General features: G+C 58.1%; 1 protein-coding gene across 8 annotated transcripts in view; it reads left to right on the top strand.

Annotated features, from left to right (window-relative positions):
- The window catches only part of PTPRS (protein tyrosine phosphatase receptor type S), a 64,237-nt gene that overhangs the window by 35,437 nt on the left and 13,547 nt on the right, over positions 1 to 15,253 (top strand). For 4 of the 8 annotated variants that reach the window (XM_055081294.1, XM_055081290.1, XM_024134054.3 and 1 more), the window contains exons 10-18: positions 5,681 to 5,986; positions 7,362 to 7,555; positions 9,826 to 9,943; positions 10,954 to 11,562; positions 12,013 to 12,110; positions 12,725 to 12,978; positions 14,125 to 14,218; positions 14,324 to 14,539; positions 15,028 to 15,185. In XM_055081294.1, the coding sequence (XP_054937269.1) occupies positions 5,681 to 5,986; positions 7,362 to 7,555; positions 9,826 to 9,943; positions 10,954 to 11,562; positions 12,013 to 12,110; positions 12,725 to 12,978; positions 14,125 to 14,218; positions 14,324 to 14,539; positions 15,028 to 15,185 (2,047 nt within the window). The remainder of the gene's footprint in view (positions 1 to 5,680; positions 5,987 to 7,361; positions 7,556 to 9,825; positions 9,944 to 10,953; positions 11,563 to 12,012; positions 12,111 to 12,724; positions 12,979 to 14,124; positions 14,219 to 14,323; positions 14,540 to 15,027; positions 15,186 to 15,253) is intronic. The other 4 variants (XM_055081301.1, XM_055081298.1, XM_007109322.4 and 1 more) reach the window with 1 other exon arrangement.

Below are 15,253 nucleotides of genomic sequence, written 5' to 3'. Positions count from 1 at the left end.
GGGCCTGCGCAAGGGTGGGGGGCGCCTCCGCCCGTCCCGCTTCGCTCGTCCGCCTCGGGCGCGCTTGCATCCACGCTGCGCCTCGGTTCCCCCACCAGTGCAGTGAGGGGCTCACCCGTGGACCCCGCAGGCTCCAGTTTCTCCATCTCCCTGGGGACAGCCATGGCCGGTTTCGCTGATGGCACCTCCTCTCTCCTCTGCCTCTCCCGGATTTGGGGTTAGTGGAATGGCCACGTTGCGCCCATCTCACAGGTGTTTGGAGGGGTCTGTGACGCCGTCACAGCTCACACCCCATCCTTCCGAGAGAGCAGAGGATGCAGAGACGATCCTACCTCCCCAGATGGCCCTTCTTGCCCCCAAGACTGGGTCCCCATTGCCAGGGGCTCGGGGGCATGGGGGAGTTAGAGCTGATGCCAGGTTCTGGGGGAAGCACAGGACCCCCAAAACATAGGGCCCTCGAATTCCTGGAGTTCTTCGCTGTGCCCGCCTGGCTTCCCTGTCACAGAAAGTCACCTTTTGGCCAGAACACGGCAGCTGGCTCTGGGCCACGCTGTGGTGCCTGCCGCGCCCTCCCTGCCTGCTCTGAGCTCAGGGCCTAGGCAGCCCCTCCGACCGCCGCCTCCCTGCCTCCCCCTCCTCCCTCTACTCCCTCTTCTCTGCTCAGTCTGGCCCAAGTGGCCCTCGCCGTGACCCCTCCCTTTCTTCTTCTCCCCTCCCCCTGCTCAGTCAGTCACGGGGTAGCCACCCCAGGCCTTGTTCCGGAAGCTGCCTCAGTGTTCAAACCTTCAAGCCCCCGCCTCCCCCGCCCCCGGGCGTGCGCACACGGGGTCACGGGTCAGTCCAGAGTGACAGCAGCTTGGGCCGGGGTGTCTGAGCCGCTGGGATCAGGGGACTTGGAGACACAGCACCCCACCGTCACCCCCGGCCCCCTCCCTTCCTCCCCGCCCCACCGGGGCCGAGACGAGCGCTCCGCAACTCGCAGGAATGTTTGTGCGTGAGGTGATCAGTGAGGGTGTCCTGTGGCTTGGGCGGCCACGTGAGAGACCGGCACAGGTGCCGCGAAGGTGAGTACGCGCTGGTCTCCAGCGGGTTCACAAAAACGGCCCACCCTGCGTGCCCCCTAGCCTGTGCCCCATGTGCCCCAGCAGCTCTGGGCTGTGCAGACTGTCCAGAGCCCAAATTCAGTCCCCTAAACTCTCCACCCTGCTGCGGAGAGGCACACCTGCCCAGGAACGTGGAATCCGGAACCACGCGCCGCCGCCGCCCCCCCCCCCCCCCTGCTGCGGAGAGGCACACCTGCCCAGGAACGTGGAATCCGGAACCACGCGCCGCCGCCGCCCCCCCGCCCCCCCCCCCCGCATCCATGTGCGCATCCACGCTGCCCCACACCCTCCCCACAAGTCACGCAGGTTGGGCCGGATTGTGAAGGAGGCGGCCTCCAAGGTCGTCGAGAAAGCGGCTTTGGCCCAGCCACGCGAACCTCCGAACCTCCGGGGCGGCCCAGGACAGGGAGTGGGGGAGAAGGGACTCCCCACTTCGCACCCCAAGACGGGTGGGGCCCGAGAGAACTGGCAGTCAAGACGCAGGGCCAGGCGTATCCCCCCCCGGGGAGTGCGGGCTTCTTAGGCTGAACTCAAGGGTAGGTGGAGGCCAGACCACTCAGCCGTGGGTCTCCCCAGACATCGTCCCTCCTTCCTGCCTCGTCGGCGCCAGCCCGGAACTGCAGCGTGCCCACACTGGGGCCGGAGCAGGGCTGCGTGCCCGCTCGCGCCCAGAGACCCACCCAGAGCTCGGTCTGGCCTTGTAGCTCAGCACTCCGCCATTCCCTCCCTCGTAAGAAAGTCTTTTAAGTTAGCAGTTGAAGAGTGGAAGGTAGGTAACCAGACTGGGAGTTTTCTGGAAGGCGTCTTTCTTTCTTTTATTATGGTTTTTCTCATCATCATCACCATCATCGTTGTTTCTTCTTTTATTATGGTTTTGGTTTTATTTTTCCTTCCCCTTTCTTAGCGAATCCATTCCTTCTGGCACATTCCTCGGTTGGTTTTTCCACTCCTGCTTGATTCCCCCTGGGCACTGTTGGTTGGGGTGGCTGGTCAAGAAATGGGGGAGGGGACCCCCAAGTGTCTATTTCCGGAGGAGGGAACCCCAGTGTTTCAATTTAAGTGAGGCCAGAGAGTCATTCTGGTTGCAGTAAGCCATTGGAGTGGCCTCTGGGGTCTCTGGTAGCCTGATGTCTTTGAGGATGGGGGCCTCTGATTCATCTCTGGATCCCAGACCCTAGCATGGGGTGTGCACATAGTAAGTGGTCTGTAAACACATGCAGTGAATAAGTGCAGCTGGCATGATGGTGAAGGTTCTATATGCCTTGACTTCAAGCAAGGCCAGTGACCTCTCTGAGCCTCCCTCCAGACGAGGCGGGCTCTAGGGTCATGGGCATTTGAGGGGCTGTGGCTCCAGCCATCCTCAGCTGGCCTGAGCTGATAAAGGCACAGGCTGAGGTCTGAATTCCCAGCCTCAACCAAGACAGCCCATGGACAGCAGCTGACCCTGGCTTCAAGGCCTGGCTCGCACCACGTGCCCTTGGGCAGGCCACTTGCCTTTTCTGGGCCTCAGTTTCCTCACCTGTAAAATGGGAGGTGAGCACCCAGAATGGGTGGGACCTGGCACCCAGTAGGTATACAACCAATGATAAAAGAATGCCAGGCAAACCAGGTGGGCTTTGAAACCCATTTCCCCACCTGGAACATGGCAGGGGGTGGAGGGGTGCTAGTTCCAGCAACGTAAGGGGGTCATGAGAATTAAATGAGGCACAATCAGTGGGCTGTATTTTGAGTCTGCAGAGGGCCTAGACTGCTGGACGTGCAGAAGATGTATAGAACATGAGGATTATCATCAGTAATGCTCTTAACACAGGGCCTGGCCCATAGTAAGTGCTCGGCACATGGAGACTATTACTGATATTCCATAAAGCCCTTAACACACACAGTTCATGCTTAATATATGGGAAGTATCACTGTCATTTAACAAAGTCTTTAGCACATAGTAGGTGTGGCACACAGTAGGTGCTCCATAAATGGCAGCTGCCATTTTCAGTCTAAATATGGATCGGCAGGGTGCTGGGCACAGAGTTGGCAGTCCATGAATGGAAGCTATTAGTAGCTTGTAACAAGGTCAACCTGGTGCCAGATACATAGTAGGTCCCCGAAACATAGGCGCTACGTTGATTGCTCTGCAAAACCCTTGGCACAGTGCCTGGCATCCAGTAAGCGCTCAATAAGTGGCACTTTAAAGAGGTTGGGGGCTTCCCTGGTGGCGCAGTGGTTGCGCGTCCGCCTGCCGATGCAGGGGAACCGGGTTCGCGCCCCGGTCTGGGAGGATCCCATGTGCTGCGGAGCGGCTGGGCCCGTGAGCCATGGCCGCTGGGCCTGCGCGTCCGGAGCCTGTGCTCCGCAGCGGGAGAGGCCGCAGCAGAGGGAAGCCCGCATACCACAAAAAAAAAAAAAAAAAAAAGAGGTTGGCCTGGTGCTAAGCACATAGTAGGTGCTCAGATGGGAGCCACTGTCAGTCTGGAAGGACCTAGCATGGTTTCGTTTTTGCTCCAAACATGAGACTGTTGTCTGAAGGTTTCTTGTAACTGTATGTGTAAATAGTAGGTGCTCAGTAAGTAAGAACTATTACTATTTTTATGTAAGGTCATTAGCACAGTGCTTGACACATAGTAGATGCTTAAAACGTAGGGACTATTACTGTTATCCAGTAATAACAGGGCCTGACACACAGTAGGCCCTGTTAAGAAATGAGAACTACTAATGTTCTACATCCTTAGGACGATGTTCTATCGTCCTTAGTACAGTACCTGGCATGTTGTAGGTACCTAATATGTGGGAACTGTTTTTTTGTTTCAATAAAGACCTTAGCACAATGCCTGGCATGCAGTAGGCACTGCGTAAATGGCAATGGCTACTTTTATCTTCAGAGGGCTGTTGCAGTGACCAGCCCATAGTAGGTGTTCAATAAATGAGACGTGCTATTGATCTGCAGTGGGCTTAGGTTGGCATCAGGTGAACAGTAGGGACTCAAAACAGAAGAACTGTGAGCTACTAAAACTTTGGCACACAGTAGGTGCTAACTGTGCGCTGTGTTATCTGTAAAGCCCTGACCCAGTGCCATCACAGTAGGTGTCAAATACACAGGGGCTTTTATTATTACTCTGTACAGCCCTTGGCATGCTAACTGGCGCACAGTAGGTGCTCAAGACTCAGACATTGTTTTCTTTGCAAGTGAGGCCAAGAAGTAACCACAGGGTTGCCCTCTGGGGTCCCTGGCAGTACAGGTGTTCAGTAAATAGATGCTCTTACTGTTAACCTATGAAGCTTTTAGAGACACGCCTAGCACACAGTAGGTGCCCAATAAATGGGGCTTTTACTGCTATTCCCCTGATACACAGTAGGTATTCAGTAAATTAGTGTTTACAGTTATTCCATCCCTGGTGCTGTGCCTGGCACATAGTAGGTGCCCAGTAAATGGAGCTTTTGCTATTCTTCTGGCACAATGCTTGGCACACAGTAGGTGTGCAATAAATATTTCACTGTTATTCTGTGAAGCCCTTGGCATGGTGTTTGGCACATAGTAGGCTTCAATAAGTAGGTTTTTCACCTGCCATTCTGTGCAGCCCTTGGCACCGTGCCTGGCACATAGTAGTTACTGAATTAATGGGGCTTTTATTGCTTTTGCATTTGGCATAGTGGCTGGCACATAGTAGGTGCCCAGTAAATGGAGCTTTTGATATTCCTCTGGCACAGTGCCTAGCGCACAGTAGATGTTCTATAAATAAGTACATTTACTGTCATTCTGCTTCTGTGCTGTGCGTGGTGCACAGTAGGTGTTCACTAAATAAGTACACTTCCTCTTATTCTGTGAAGCCCTTGGCACGGTGCCTGGCACATAGTAGGTGCTCAATAAATGAGGCTTTTATTGCTATTCTGTTGGCACAGTACCTAGCACATAGTAGGTGTTCAATAGATAAGTACATTTATTGTCATTGTATTCCTGGTGCTATACCTGGCGCACAGTAGGTGTTCAATAAATAAGTACATTTACTGTTTTGGCACCGTGCCTGGCACATAATAGGTGCCCAGTGAATGGGGCTTTTACTGCTGTTCCACTTGGCATGGTACCTGGTACATAGTAGGTGCCCAGTGTAGGGGACTTTTATTGCTATTTCATTTATCACCATGCCTGGCACATAGTAGGTGCCAGTAAGTGGGGCTTTTACTGCTGTGCCACTTGGCATGGTGCCTGGCACATAGTAGGTGCCCAGTAAATGGGGCTTTTACTGCTGTTCCGCTTGGCACGGTGCACAGCATACGTGCATACGCTCCTTGGGTACTGTGGCTACCCTGTCCCTAAGACCTACTGTGTGCCAAGTGCAGCCCCATGTGGTGAGTGCAGCGTTCTTGGCCAGCCCTCTCTGCCCCCATCCCCGCCCGCCCACCCACCCACCCATCTCACCTTTGGTTGACACCCACTTCTTTTGGGTTCGACTTCTCTTTGGTTTGGTTCTGTTTTGTTTGTTATCATCTTCTTTTTTATTTTCTCTTTCCCATCTTTTGTTTCCCCACCCCCTCCCCGCCCATCCCGCCTCCCTTCCCCACCCCCACGTTCTCCCCCCCTCCAATAGAACCGTCAGCCCCCCCTCAAGACGTTAAATGTGTCAGCACGCGCTCCACGGCCATTTTGGTAAGTTGGCGCCCGCCGCCGCCGGACACGCACAACGGGGCCCTGGTGAGCTATAGCGTCCGCTACCGACCGCTGGGCTCAGAGGACCCGCAACCCAAGGAGGTGAACGGCATCCCCCCGACCACCACCCAGATCCTGCTGGAGGCCTTGGACAAGTGGACGGAGTACCGCATCACGGCCATCGCTCACACAGAGGTGGGACCAGGGCCCGAGAGCTCGCCCGTGGTCATCCGCACCGACGAGGACGGTAAGCACCGGCCCCGGCCTGGGCCCCCCGGGACCCCCAGGCCCCAGCCCGGCCCCTGCCTTGGAGCCTTCTGTCCCTGGAAAACTGGGCTGGCTGGTGGTCAGAAGTTATTGGGTTGGCCAAAAAGTTCTTTCGGGCTTTTCAGTAAGGTCTTATGGAAAAAAACGAATGAACTTTTTAGCCAACCATAGAAGCCACAATCAGGAGAAGGAGACAAGTGGCCATCAACCTCCCCAAGCCAACCCGGGCTCCTTGATCTTGGAATTCTCTGTTCTGGACCTTCTGGTCTACATTTTCTCTCTGAGCCTTGGGCCTGGAACGTTAAGCAGGGAGCCCTGTGTTTTGGTCCGGTGGTGGAAGCCATGGAAACAGAGTATAGGAAACAGCAAGCAGCACTTGCAACAAAAATTATGGTCCCTGACCCCAGAAACCTGGTTTTTTAGACTCTAGGGATAACCTGAGATTTGGAGCTACTTGGGTCTGAGCCATCCTACCTAGAAAGTAGGTAGATTGCGTGCTGATGATGGTTAACTGCCAGCTCTCTGGGGCATAGACACTGATTTGTAGCACTGGCTGATTTCTGTGGTGTAAATATTCCCACCGTAGCTGAGCTAGAAAGTTCTAAGACGCTAGTCACCCAGTAGAAGCTGAGGGCGTGGGGGAAAATGAAGCAGGCAGCTTCCCCAGTAAAATTGCAGGAAACCTGGACCAGCTGTTTTCTGAGCCGTTGGCCTGGAAGTTTCGGTTGGCAGCCCCAACATTTTGTCCTAACCGTGGGGAAGAAATGAAGCGGTTCTTCACGCCAGGCCTCGGGGTGGGGGCGGGGTGGGTGGCAAGGGCTCTCAGCTTGGGGGCTGGCTGAGAAAGCGCTCCAGTGCAGAGTGGGCTGGCTGCACCCTGGAGTGTGTAGGAGCGTGCAGCTGGACTGCCCGGGTTCCCATCCCGGCTTTGCCTCTTGATAACCCTGTGGTCCTGGGATCAGCTCCCTGTGCCTCGGTTTCCCGATCTGTAAAGGGAGCATAAGGACCCGTATCTAGAAGGGGTGCTCTGAGGTTGGAAGCAGTGTGGGTAAACCTCTTAACAGTGGGGCATGCACGGCCTGCTCATGTCTTGTGGCCCTGGGTAGGTGACCTAGGCTCTGGGGGACCTCAGTTGCCCGTCTGTAAATGGGGTGCACCATCGGGGCCCCCTCCCCGGGCTATGGGAAGCTCGAAGGAGGTATTCCCTCCGGGCCAGCGGTGAGCACTCAGAGCGCTGGGTTAACCGGCAGTCACTCGGCACCTTGGCATCGGTCAGTGGCGCTGCCCGGGGCGGGGCTGGGCACCCCAGTAACGGCCCCGCCCGCCCCTCCCCTCCCCTCCTCCCCACCCGCCAGTGCCCAGCGCGCCGCCGCGGAAGGTGGAGGCGGAGGCGCTCAACGCCACGGCTATTCGCGTGCTGTGGCGCTCACCCGCGCCCGGCCGGCAGCACGGCCAGATCCGCGGCTACCAGGTCCACTACGTGCGCATGGAGGGCGCTGAGGCCCGAGGGCCGCCGCGCATCAAGGACATCATGCTGGCCGATGCCCAGGTGGGCGGGGCTCCGGGGCGGGGCCTGGCGGTGGGGCGGGGCCCGGGCCCCCTGTGCTCCCGCCCTCTCGCTGCTTCTCTGTGTTGCTCTCTCTGGCTACTCCGCTCACCTCCTCCTCTCTCCCCTGCCGCCTCCTCCCGCGCTCAGTGGGAGACGGACGACACGGCCGAATATGTAAGTAGTGCCCGCCCCTGCCACCCCGAGCCGCTGCCAGTGCTCTTCCCGCGGGTGGGCCGTGCAGTGCTGTGATCCCATCCCCCGCACGCCCCTTGTAAAAGGGTCTCCTCCCCTGGGCCCCCGATGCACACCTAGTTACCTCTTGGAGCTAGCTGGCAGCCTCGGTTTTGCATCAGGCACATGGGCTTCTGCGGGGGACCGCGGAGGTATCCATTCTTAGCTGAATGGCCCCTGGACTCCGCTGGCCTCCTGCCTCCCCACTTCCCTCCTCCAGCCTAGCTCCCAGCCTGGGTCTTCGCCACCACACCTTTGCTCCAGCTGTTGACAGCGTTAACCACCCCCGTCCAGCCCACAGCCTCCCCTGTTGCACCCAGGCCTGGCAGATCCAAACTGAGTCACTTTCCAGCCTAGCCTGACACTTTTGTCACCTGACTCAGCCCTTCCTGACCTCGAAGTTTCTCTCTTAGGCCAAAGTGTCCCCTTCGTTCTGGCCCTAGCGTGATGAGATGGGTCAGTGGGAAAGGAGGCCTGCAGGAGGCCCTGAACCAGTCAGGATTGCTGTGTGACTCTGGGCAAGTCACTGCATCTCTCTGGGCTGTTCTTCTGCCCCTAAGATAGGGACCACAGGCTCTTCTGACAGCCCCAAGCCTGATGTTAAATTGACACGGCCCCACCCACTCCAGTAGCTCTGCTTCTCCCCCGCCCCGCCCCACCCCAGTCTGGGGGGAGGTTCCCACATGGCTCCGGCTCAGACCCTACAACCCACCAAGACCCCGGGAAGGACTGAATGTGAGGCTCAGGGGCAGGAGACCCTCTGTTTGTGCATCCTGTCCCCCCTCCTATGCTCCTGACCTGGGGCCACCCTGGAGCTCCCAGGCATGCCGGACATGTTTGTGGGTGTGCATGTGTGGGAAACATGGACACGCGTGTGAGTGTGTGAGGGTCAGGGTGCTCTGTCATTCACTGAATGAGCAGTGATTTACTGAGCACCTGCTGATCCTGAGCTAGGTGCCGTGGATGCGGCGGTGACCAAGACACACCTGAGCCTGTTTTCCTGGGGGTCACGGTTCAGGGGAGAGGGATGTTACGTGGAACAAGGCACAGATACGTGTCTAGTTACAGCTCTGGTGGGGACGGGGCATAGATAGTGGTGTAAACGCTTGAACAGCCAGCTGTCGGGTGGGCGCAATCCTGACTGGTAGTATTTGCCCTTTTCCATGGTGTAAATACTCCCACCATGTCGATTTCAAGCTACCTACCAGATTTGTGGTAGCTCGTCATTGTATAGTATTTGGATCACACAGATATAAGAGACAGAATAACCTCGAGGACACAGATAATAGTAAACGCGGTAAAATAATGACGGAGGCGTGGGTTTTGAGTACTTATTACCTTTGTTTTTACTATTTATTTGATCGTACGTTTATATAATTTCATTTATAATAACGGCTGTTTAATAAGCGGCTTGCAAATTTTCTGAAAATTCGACTGTTGGCTTTCAAGAGCTGGTATCAGGAATCTCCAGCACAACAGTGGATGTAGTGGAGATGGGTCGGGTGGGGGGGACACAGCCAGTGCAAAGGCCCTGGGGCAAGACCATGTCTGGTTGGAGGAGGGGTAGAAAGGCAGCCCCGTGTGGCTGGCGCAGAATGAGCGAGGGAGGAGGTGAGGGCAGGGAGGGGACAGGGGCAGGTCGTGCAGGGCCTTGTGGGCGGCAGAGGACTTCGGGTGGTGCGAAGGACTTGGGCTTTTGCCCCCAGGGAGACCAGAGCCCTGGAGACCTGACTCAGCTGCTCACAGGCACCCTCTGGGGACCACTGCAGGGAGGACAGAATGGGGGTGGGGCAAGAGTGGTAGCTGGGGACCAGAGGGGCGGGGACTGCACTGGTCCAGGCGGTCCATGATAGATGTCAGGCCACGTGTGCCCATCTCAGCATGGACGTGCTACGTGTCGGGGTCTGTGCATGAGCTCGGGTGCACGTCTCTGCCCGCAGATTGGGCCCTGTGTCTGCCTTGCTTGTCCCTAGCATGGGGAGGAGGGTGGGCAGCCCTGGTTGTGTCACTGATTCCCCACCCCTGCCGCCCCCCCACAGGAGATGATCATCACAAACCTGCAGCCTGAGACCGCCTATTCCATCACGGTAGCCGCCTACACCATGAAAGGCGATGGCGCTCGCAGTAAACCCAAGGTGGTAGTGACCAAGGGAGCAGGTGCGAGACCCTCTATGGCCCCTTTGCCCTCAGAGCATCCCTGCAGAGTTCTTGAGCCCCTGTTGGGGCGGGGAGGATGCACCAAGCAGGAGGAACAGGGAGAGCAAAGGTGTGGGGCTGCTCCAGAGGATATTAAGACCCAGTGTGGTCCAGCCCCACTCAGCTCTAGCCAGATGGAAACCTTTAACAGCCAACTCTTAACTCCTCACCCTCTGCCTCCTGTTCCCCCTGCCTGGACACCCTTCTCCGGGCTGGCCGTCTCCTCTGCATCCTTTGGGTCTTTGGTTAGTCAGAACCTCCTCAGGAAGCGTTCCCACTCACCTCCATGCCACAGTCTTGGTCAGGCCGCATCCCTCCTGCCCCCAGCACCCCGTGCCTCCCCCATGCCAGCTCTGATCACCCCAGGCGGGTTGTCATTTCAGGGTGGTGTGCCCGTCTCCCCCGCTGCACCCTGAAGCCTCCTCTCCTGGCAGCCCTGCCTCAGTTTCCCCGTCGGGTCCCTCCCATCGGTCCCAAGAGGCTGGTTTTTCACCAGCCAAACATAGCTGAGTGAGGAGAGAGAGAGACAGCGATGAAAATGTAAGGGGAGAGGGTATTCCACGCAGAGAGCACAGCCCGGGCAAAGGCTCAGAGGAGGGAACAAGCTTGGTTTGTTCGAGGAACAAAGGCCCCCATGGCCTCCACCCCACTTCCTGCACTCTTTGCACTGGCTGTTCCCTCTGCCTCAATCACTGTTCCCCCCAGACCTCCCCGCGGCTCCCTCCCTCATCTCCTTCAAGTCTTTGCTTCTGAGCGAGGCCTTCCCAAGACCACTTTTAAGAATGGCAACCCCTTGGGAATTCCCTGGCGGTCCAATGGTTAGGACTCCACGCTTTCACTGCGGAGGGCCCGGGTTCAGTCCCTGGTCAGGGAACTAAGATCCCACAAGCTGCAGGGTGTGGCCAAAAAAAATGGCAATCTCACCCTGTGCTCCCAGGCTGACCCCGGCCCTGTATCCACCCCCCCCACAGTGCTGGGCCGCCCCACCCTGTCGGTGCAGCAGACCCCCGAGGGCAGCCTGCTGGCACGCTGGGAGCCCCCGGCCGGCACCACCGAGGACCAGGTGCTGGGCTATCGCCTGCAGTTCGGCCGCGAGGACTCGTCGCCCCTGGCCACACTGGAGTTCCCTCCCACCGAGGACCACTACACTGCGTCGGGCGTGCACAAGGGCGCCACGTACGTGTTCCGGCTGGCGGCCCGGAGCCGAGGCGGCCTGGGCGAGGAGGTGGCCGAGGTCCTGAGCATCCCCGAGGACACGCCCCACGGCCACCCACAGATCCTCGAGGCGGCTGGCAACGCCTCCGCCGGCACAGTCCTGCTCCGCTGGCTGCCGCCAGTGCCCGCCGAGCGCAACGGGGCCATTGTCAAGTATACGGTGGCCGTGCGGGAGGCCGGCGCCCTGGGCCCCGCGCGAGAGACCGAGCTGCCCGCGGCGGCCGAGCCGGGCGCCGAGAACGTGCTCACGCTGCAGGGCCTCAAGCCCGACACGGCCTATGACCTCCAAGTGCGGGCCCACACGCGCCGCGGCCCCGGCCCTTACAGCCCCCCCGTCCGCTACCGGACGTTCCTGCGGGACCAAGGTAGGCGCGCGGTGATCCCCGCACCAGAGCCGGACCGGGCCTCGCGCCCACCCCCACCCCAGCCCCCTCCCTCTCCCCCACCCAGGTAAGTGGTCACTTTTCTGCTTCCTCGTGGACGCTCAAGGCGGGTCCAGACCCCGAGGCTCCGGCGTTGGCAAAGGTGGGACACGCCTAGGTGGCACCGCCGACCCCTACACCGCCCCCAGCCCACCCCGTCCCCCGCAACCCCCCTCCACCTCCGCCTTCTCTCTGCAGCTGCGCCGTCTCCCGCGGCAGGGACTTGGAACAGGCAGGGCCGGGCCAGGGCCAGGCAGTAAGGCCACGGGCACAGCGGACGACAGGGAGCGCCTGGGCCGCCCCCCACACAACCCCGCCCCCCCGCTCCCCCCGCCCCCCAGCACTCACGGGACCTCTCCTTTGCTCTTTCCCGCCTGCCGCTGCCTGGCGCAGTCTCACCCAAGAACTTCAAGGTGAAGATGATCATGAAGACGGCGGTCTTGCTCAGCTGGGAGTTCCCCGACAGCTACCACTCACCCACGCCCTACAAGGTGCAGCCTCCCGATGAGCCGGGGGGTGGGGCTCGGCCGGGGTTGGGGCCTGGTCTGGAGTCGGGGCTGGGTCCAGGGTTGGGGGTCAGCTGGACTCGCTGCTGGGAAGCCTTGAGGCTCAGTCTGGGGTTGGGGCTTAGTTTGGTGTCGAGACTTATTAGTCTGGGGTCAGGGCTCAGTCAGAATTGGGGCCTAGCCTGGGATCAGTCCCAGGGGCTGAAGTTCAGTCTGGGTTTGGGGCTCAGTAGGGGGTTAGTGCTCAGTCAGAGCTGGGGCTCAGCCTGGGATCGGGGCTCCGCTAGGATTCAGGCTCAGTGTCTCAGTCTAGGCTCGAGCCTCAGTCTGGAATTAGGGCTGTTTAAGGATTGGGACTTAGAGCCAGGACTTGGCTGCGATTGAAGCTCAGCCTGGGTTCGGGGCTCAGTCTGGGGTTGGGGCCGAGTTTGGGGTCAAAACTTAGTCTGGGATCAAGGCTCTGTTAGAATTGGGGCTCAGCTGGGATTGAGGCTCAGTCTGGGGTCACAGTTGGCAGGGTCAGGGCTAAGTCTGGGATCCAAGCTTGGTCAGGACCAGGGGCTCAACCCAGAGCCCTGCTGAGCTGGCCCGGCCCACAGATCCAGTACAATGGGCTCACGCTGGACGTGGACGGCCGCACCACCAAGAAGCTCATCACGCACCTCAAACCCAACACCTTTTACAACTTCGTGCTGACCAACCGCGGCAGCAGCCTGGGTGGCCTCCAGCAGACGGTCACTGCCTGGACTGCCTTCAACCTGCTCAGCTCTAAGCCCAGCGTGACCCCCAAGCCTGACTCCGATGGCTACATCGTGGTGTATCTACCCGACAGCCAGAGCCCTGTGCCTGTCCAGTAAGCTCAACTCGCCCCCCTCAGGGATTTTGCACCCCTCCACCAGCCAGCTCTGTGACTGGGGCCAGCCGCTTGACCTCTGTGCCTCAGTTTCCTCACCTGTCTGTAAAACAGAGATCGCATCAGCCCCACCCCATGTGGTTCCTCTGAAGGTCCAGTGCTTCTCATAGATGTTGTCGTAAATGTGGCCTCATGTCTGCTCCTTGAGCATTCCCTGACGCCCCCATATGCCTGACCTTCTGTTGGTTCTAGGTTCCTAGACTGGTGGGGAGACAGAGCTGGACACAAGACACCCTCAGTCCCATGGTGTGGCAGTGAGAGACACCAGGGCTGAGAGTCCCCAGTAAGGAGAGGAGGACTCTGGGAAGCAGGGGAAAATCGAGGATTACAAGACTGTGGGCATGGAAGCTGGGGTTTTGAAGGATGTATAGGAGTTTGAGAAATACACAGTTGACCCTTGAACAGCACAGGTTTGAATTACATGGGTCCACTTATATGCGTATTTCTTTCAGGAAGTACAGACTACAGTATTACATGATCCACGGCTGGTTGAATCCACAGATAGATAGAGGACCGTGGATACAGAGGACCAACTGTACTTACATATGGATTTTTTTTTTTTTTTGCGGTACGCAGGCCTCTCGCTGTTGTGGCCTCTCCCGTTGCGGAGCACAGGCTCCGGACACGCAGGCTCAGCGGCTGTGGCTCACGGGCCTAGCCGCTCCATGGCATGTGGGATCTTCCCAGACCGGGGCACGAACCTGTGTCCCCTGCATCGGCAGGCAGACTCTCAACCACTGCGCCATCAGGGAAACCTTATATATGGATTATATATGGATATATATATAATATATATATATATTATATATGGATTTTTGACTGCGCAGGGGGTCGGCCCCCTTAACCCGCATGTTGTTGAAGGGTCAACTGTAATTGCACAGGGTAGGCTTTCTAGGCAAAAGGTACAGTATCATCAAAAGTCTGGAGGCTTTGAATCAGGAACTATAGTCCTATGTGACTGGGGCCATATGCCCACTATATGAGCAGAAGGGAAGATTCAGAGAGGGGTGGCTCCCCAGCTCAGCCCTAGATAGCATCCCTTGGTCATGCTAGTAGACAACCCCCCATGACTCCATCTCTTGATAGGAACTACTTCATTGTGATGGTGCCACTGCGTAAATCTCGTGGTGGCCAGTTCCTGACCCCGTTGGGCAGCCCAGAGGAAATGGACCTGGAGGAGGTAAGAGCCTGGGGCCCAACCAGTGGGGCCCAGACATGTCCCAGCTTTTGTGAGCCCAGTTGCTCCCAGCCAGTTTCTGAGCAGCCCACATCTCTGTTCCCACAGCTGATCCAGGATATCGCACGGCTGCAGAGGCGCAGCCTACGGCACTCGCGCCAGCTGGAGGTGCCCCGGCCCTACATCGCGGCTCGCTTCTCAGTGCTGCCACCCACCTTCCATCCGGGCGACCAGAAGCAGTACGGTGGCTTTGACAACAGGGGCTTGGAGCCTGGCCACCGATATGTTCTCTTTGTGCTTGCTGTGCTGCAGAAGAGTGAACCCGTAAGTCCCAAATGGTGTCTGCCCATATCGAGCCACACCCATTGAGTGAGGCAGGCCAGTCCCTAGGGCCCTGACCTCAGAACCAGGCACAGATCCTCCTAACTGTGGTCAGAGTTCGGCAGAGGGAACGGTTTGAGGTTGAGGGTATGCCATAGGGAAGGTTTGTTAGAGGAAAGGACTTTGGAACTAGGGCTTTGACGGATATGTAGGAGTTTGGAAAAGAAAGGGCATCCCACAGTTTGCGTGTGCAGAGGTCTGGGGTGCAAGAGGAGCAAAAGGGATTTCAGAGTGGCTGAAACAGAGTGAGGAAGGGGGAGAGAGAAGATTGGCAAGGGCCAGGCCATGCAGGCCACTAGGGTCAGGGTTCTTGGGAGCTGTAGGAGGGTTTAGAGTAGGGGATGGACCTGGATTTGTGTTTGAGAAAGACCCACGTGGCCACCGTGAGGAGGACGGGCACTGATGGAGGTCCCCCCACCCCATTCCTGCAGACATTTGCGGCAAGCCCCTTCTCAGACCCCTTCCAGCTGGATAACCCAGACCCGCAGCCCATTGTGGATGGCGAGGAGGGGCTCATCTGGGTGATCGGGCCTGTGCTGGCTGTGGTTTTCATCATCTGCATCGTTATTGCCATCTTGCTCTATAAGAAGTGAGCCCCCTGCTCCCCCCCCCACTTGACAGGAGGGAAGGCTTCCTAAAAAAGGAGGGGGGTCTGGA

The sequence above is a fragment of the Physeter macrocephalus genome, chromosome 2 (genome assembly GCF_002837175.3).
Source record: "Physeter macrocephalus isolate SW-GA chromosome 2, ASM283717v5, whole genome shotgun sequence".
Taxonomy (NCBI): domain Eukaryota; kingdom Metazoa; phylum Chordata; class Mammalia; order Artiodactyla; family Physeteridae; genus Physeter; species Physeter macrocephalus.
Note: the sequence above shows the minus strand (reverse complement) of the source record. Positions and strands in the feature narration are given on the sequence as shown.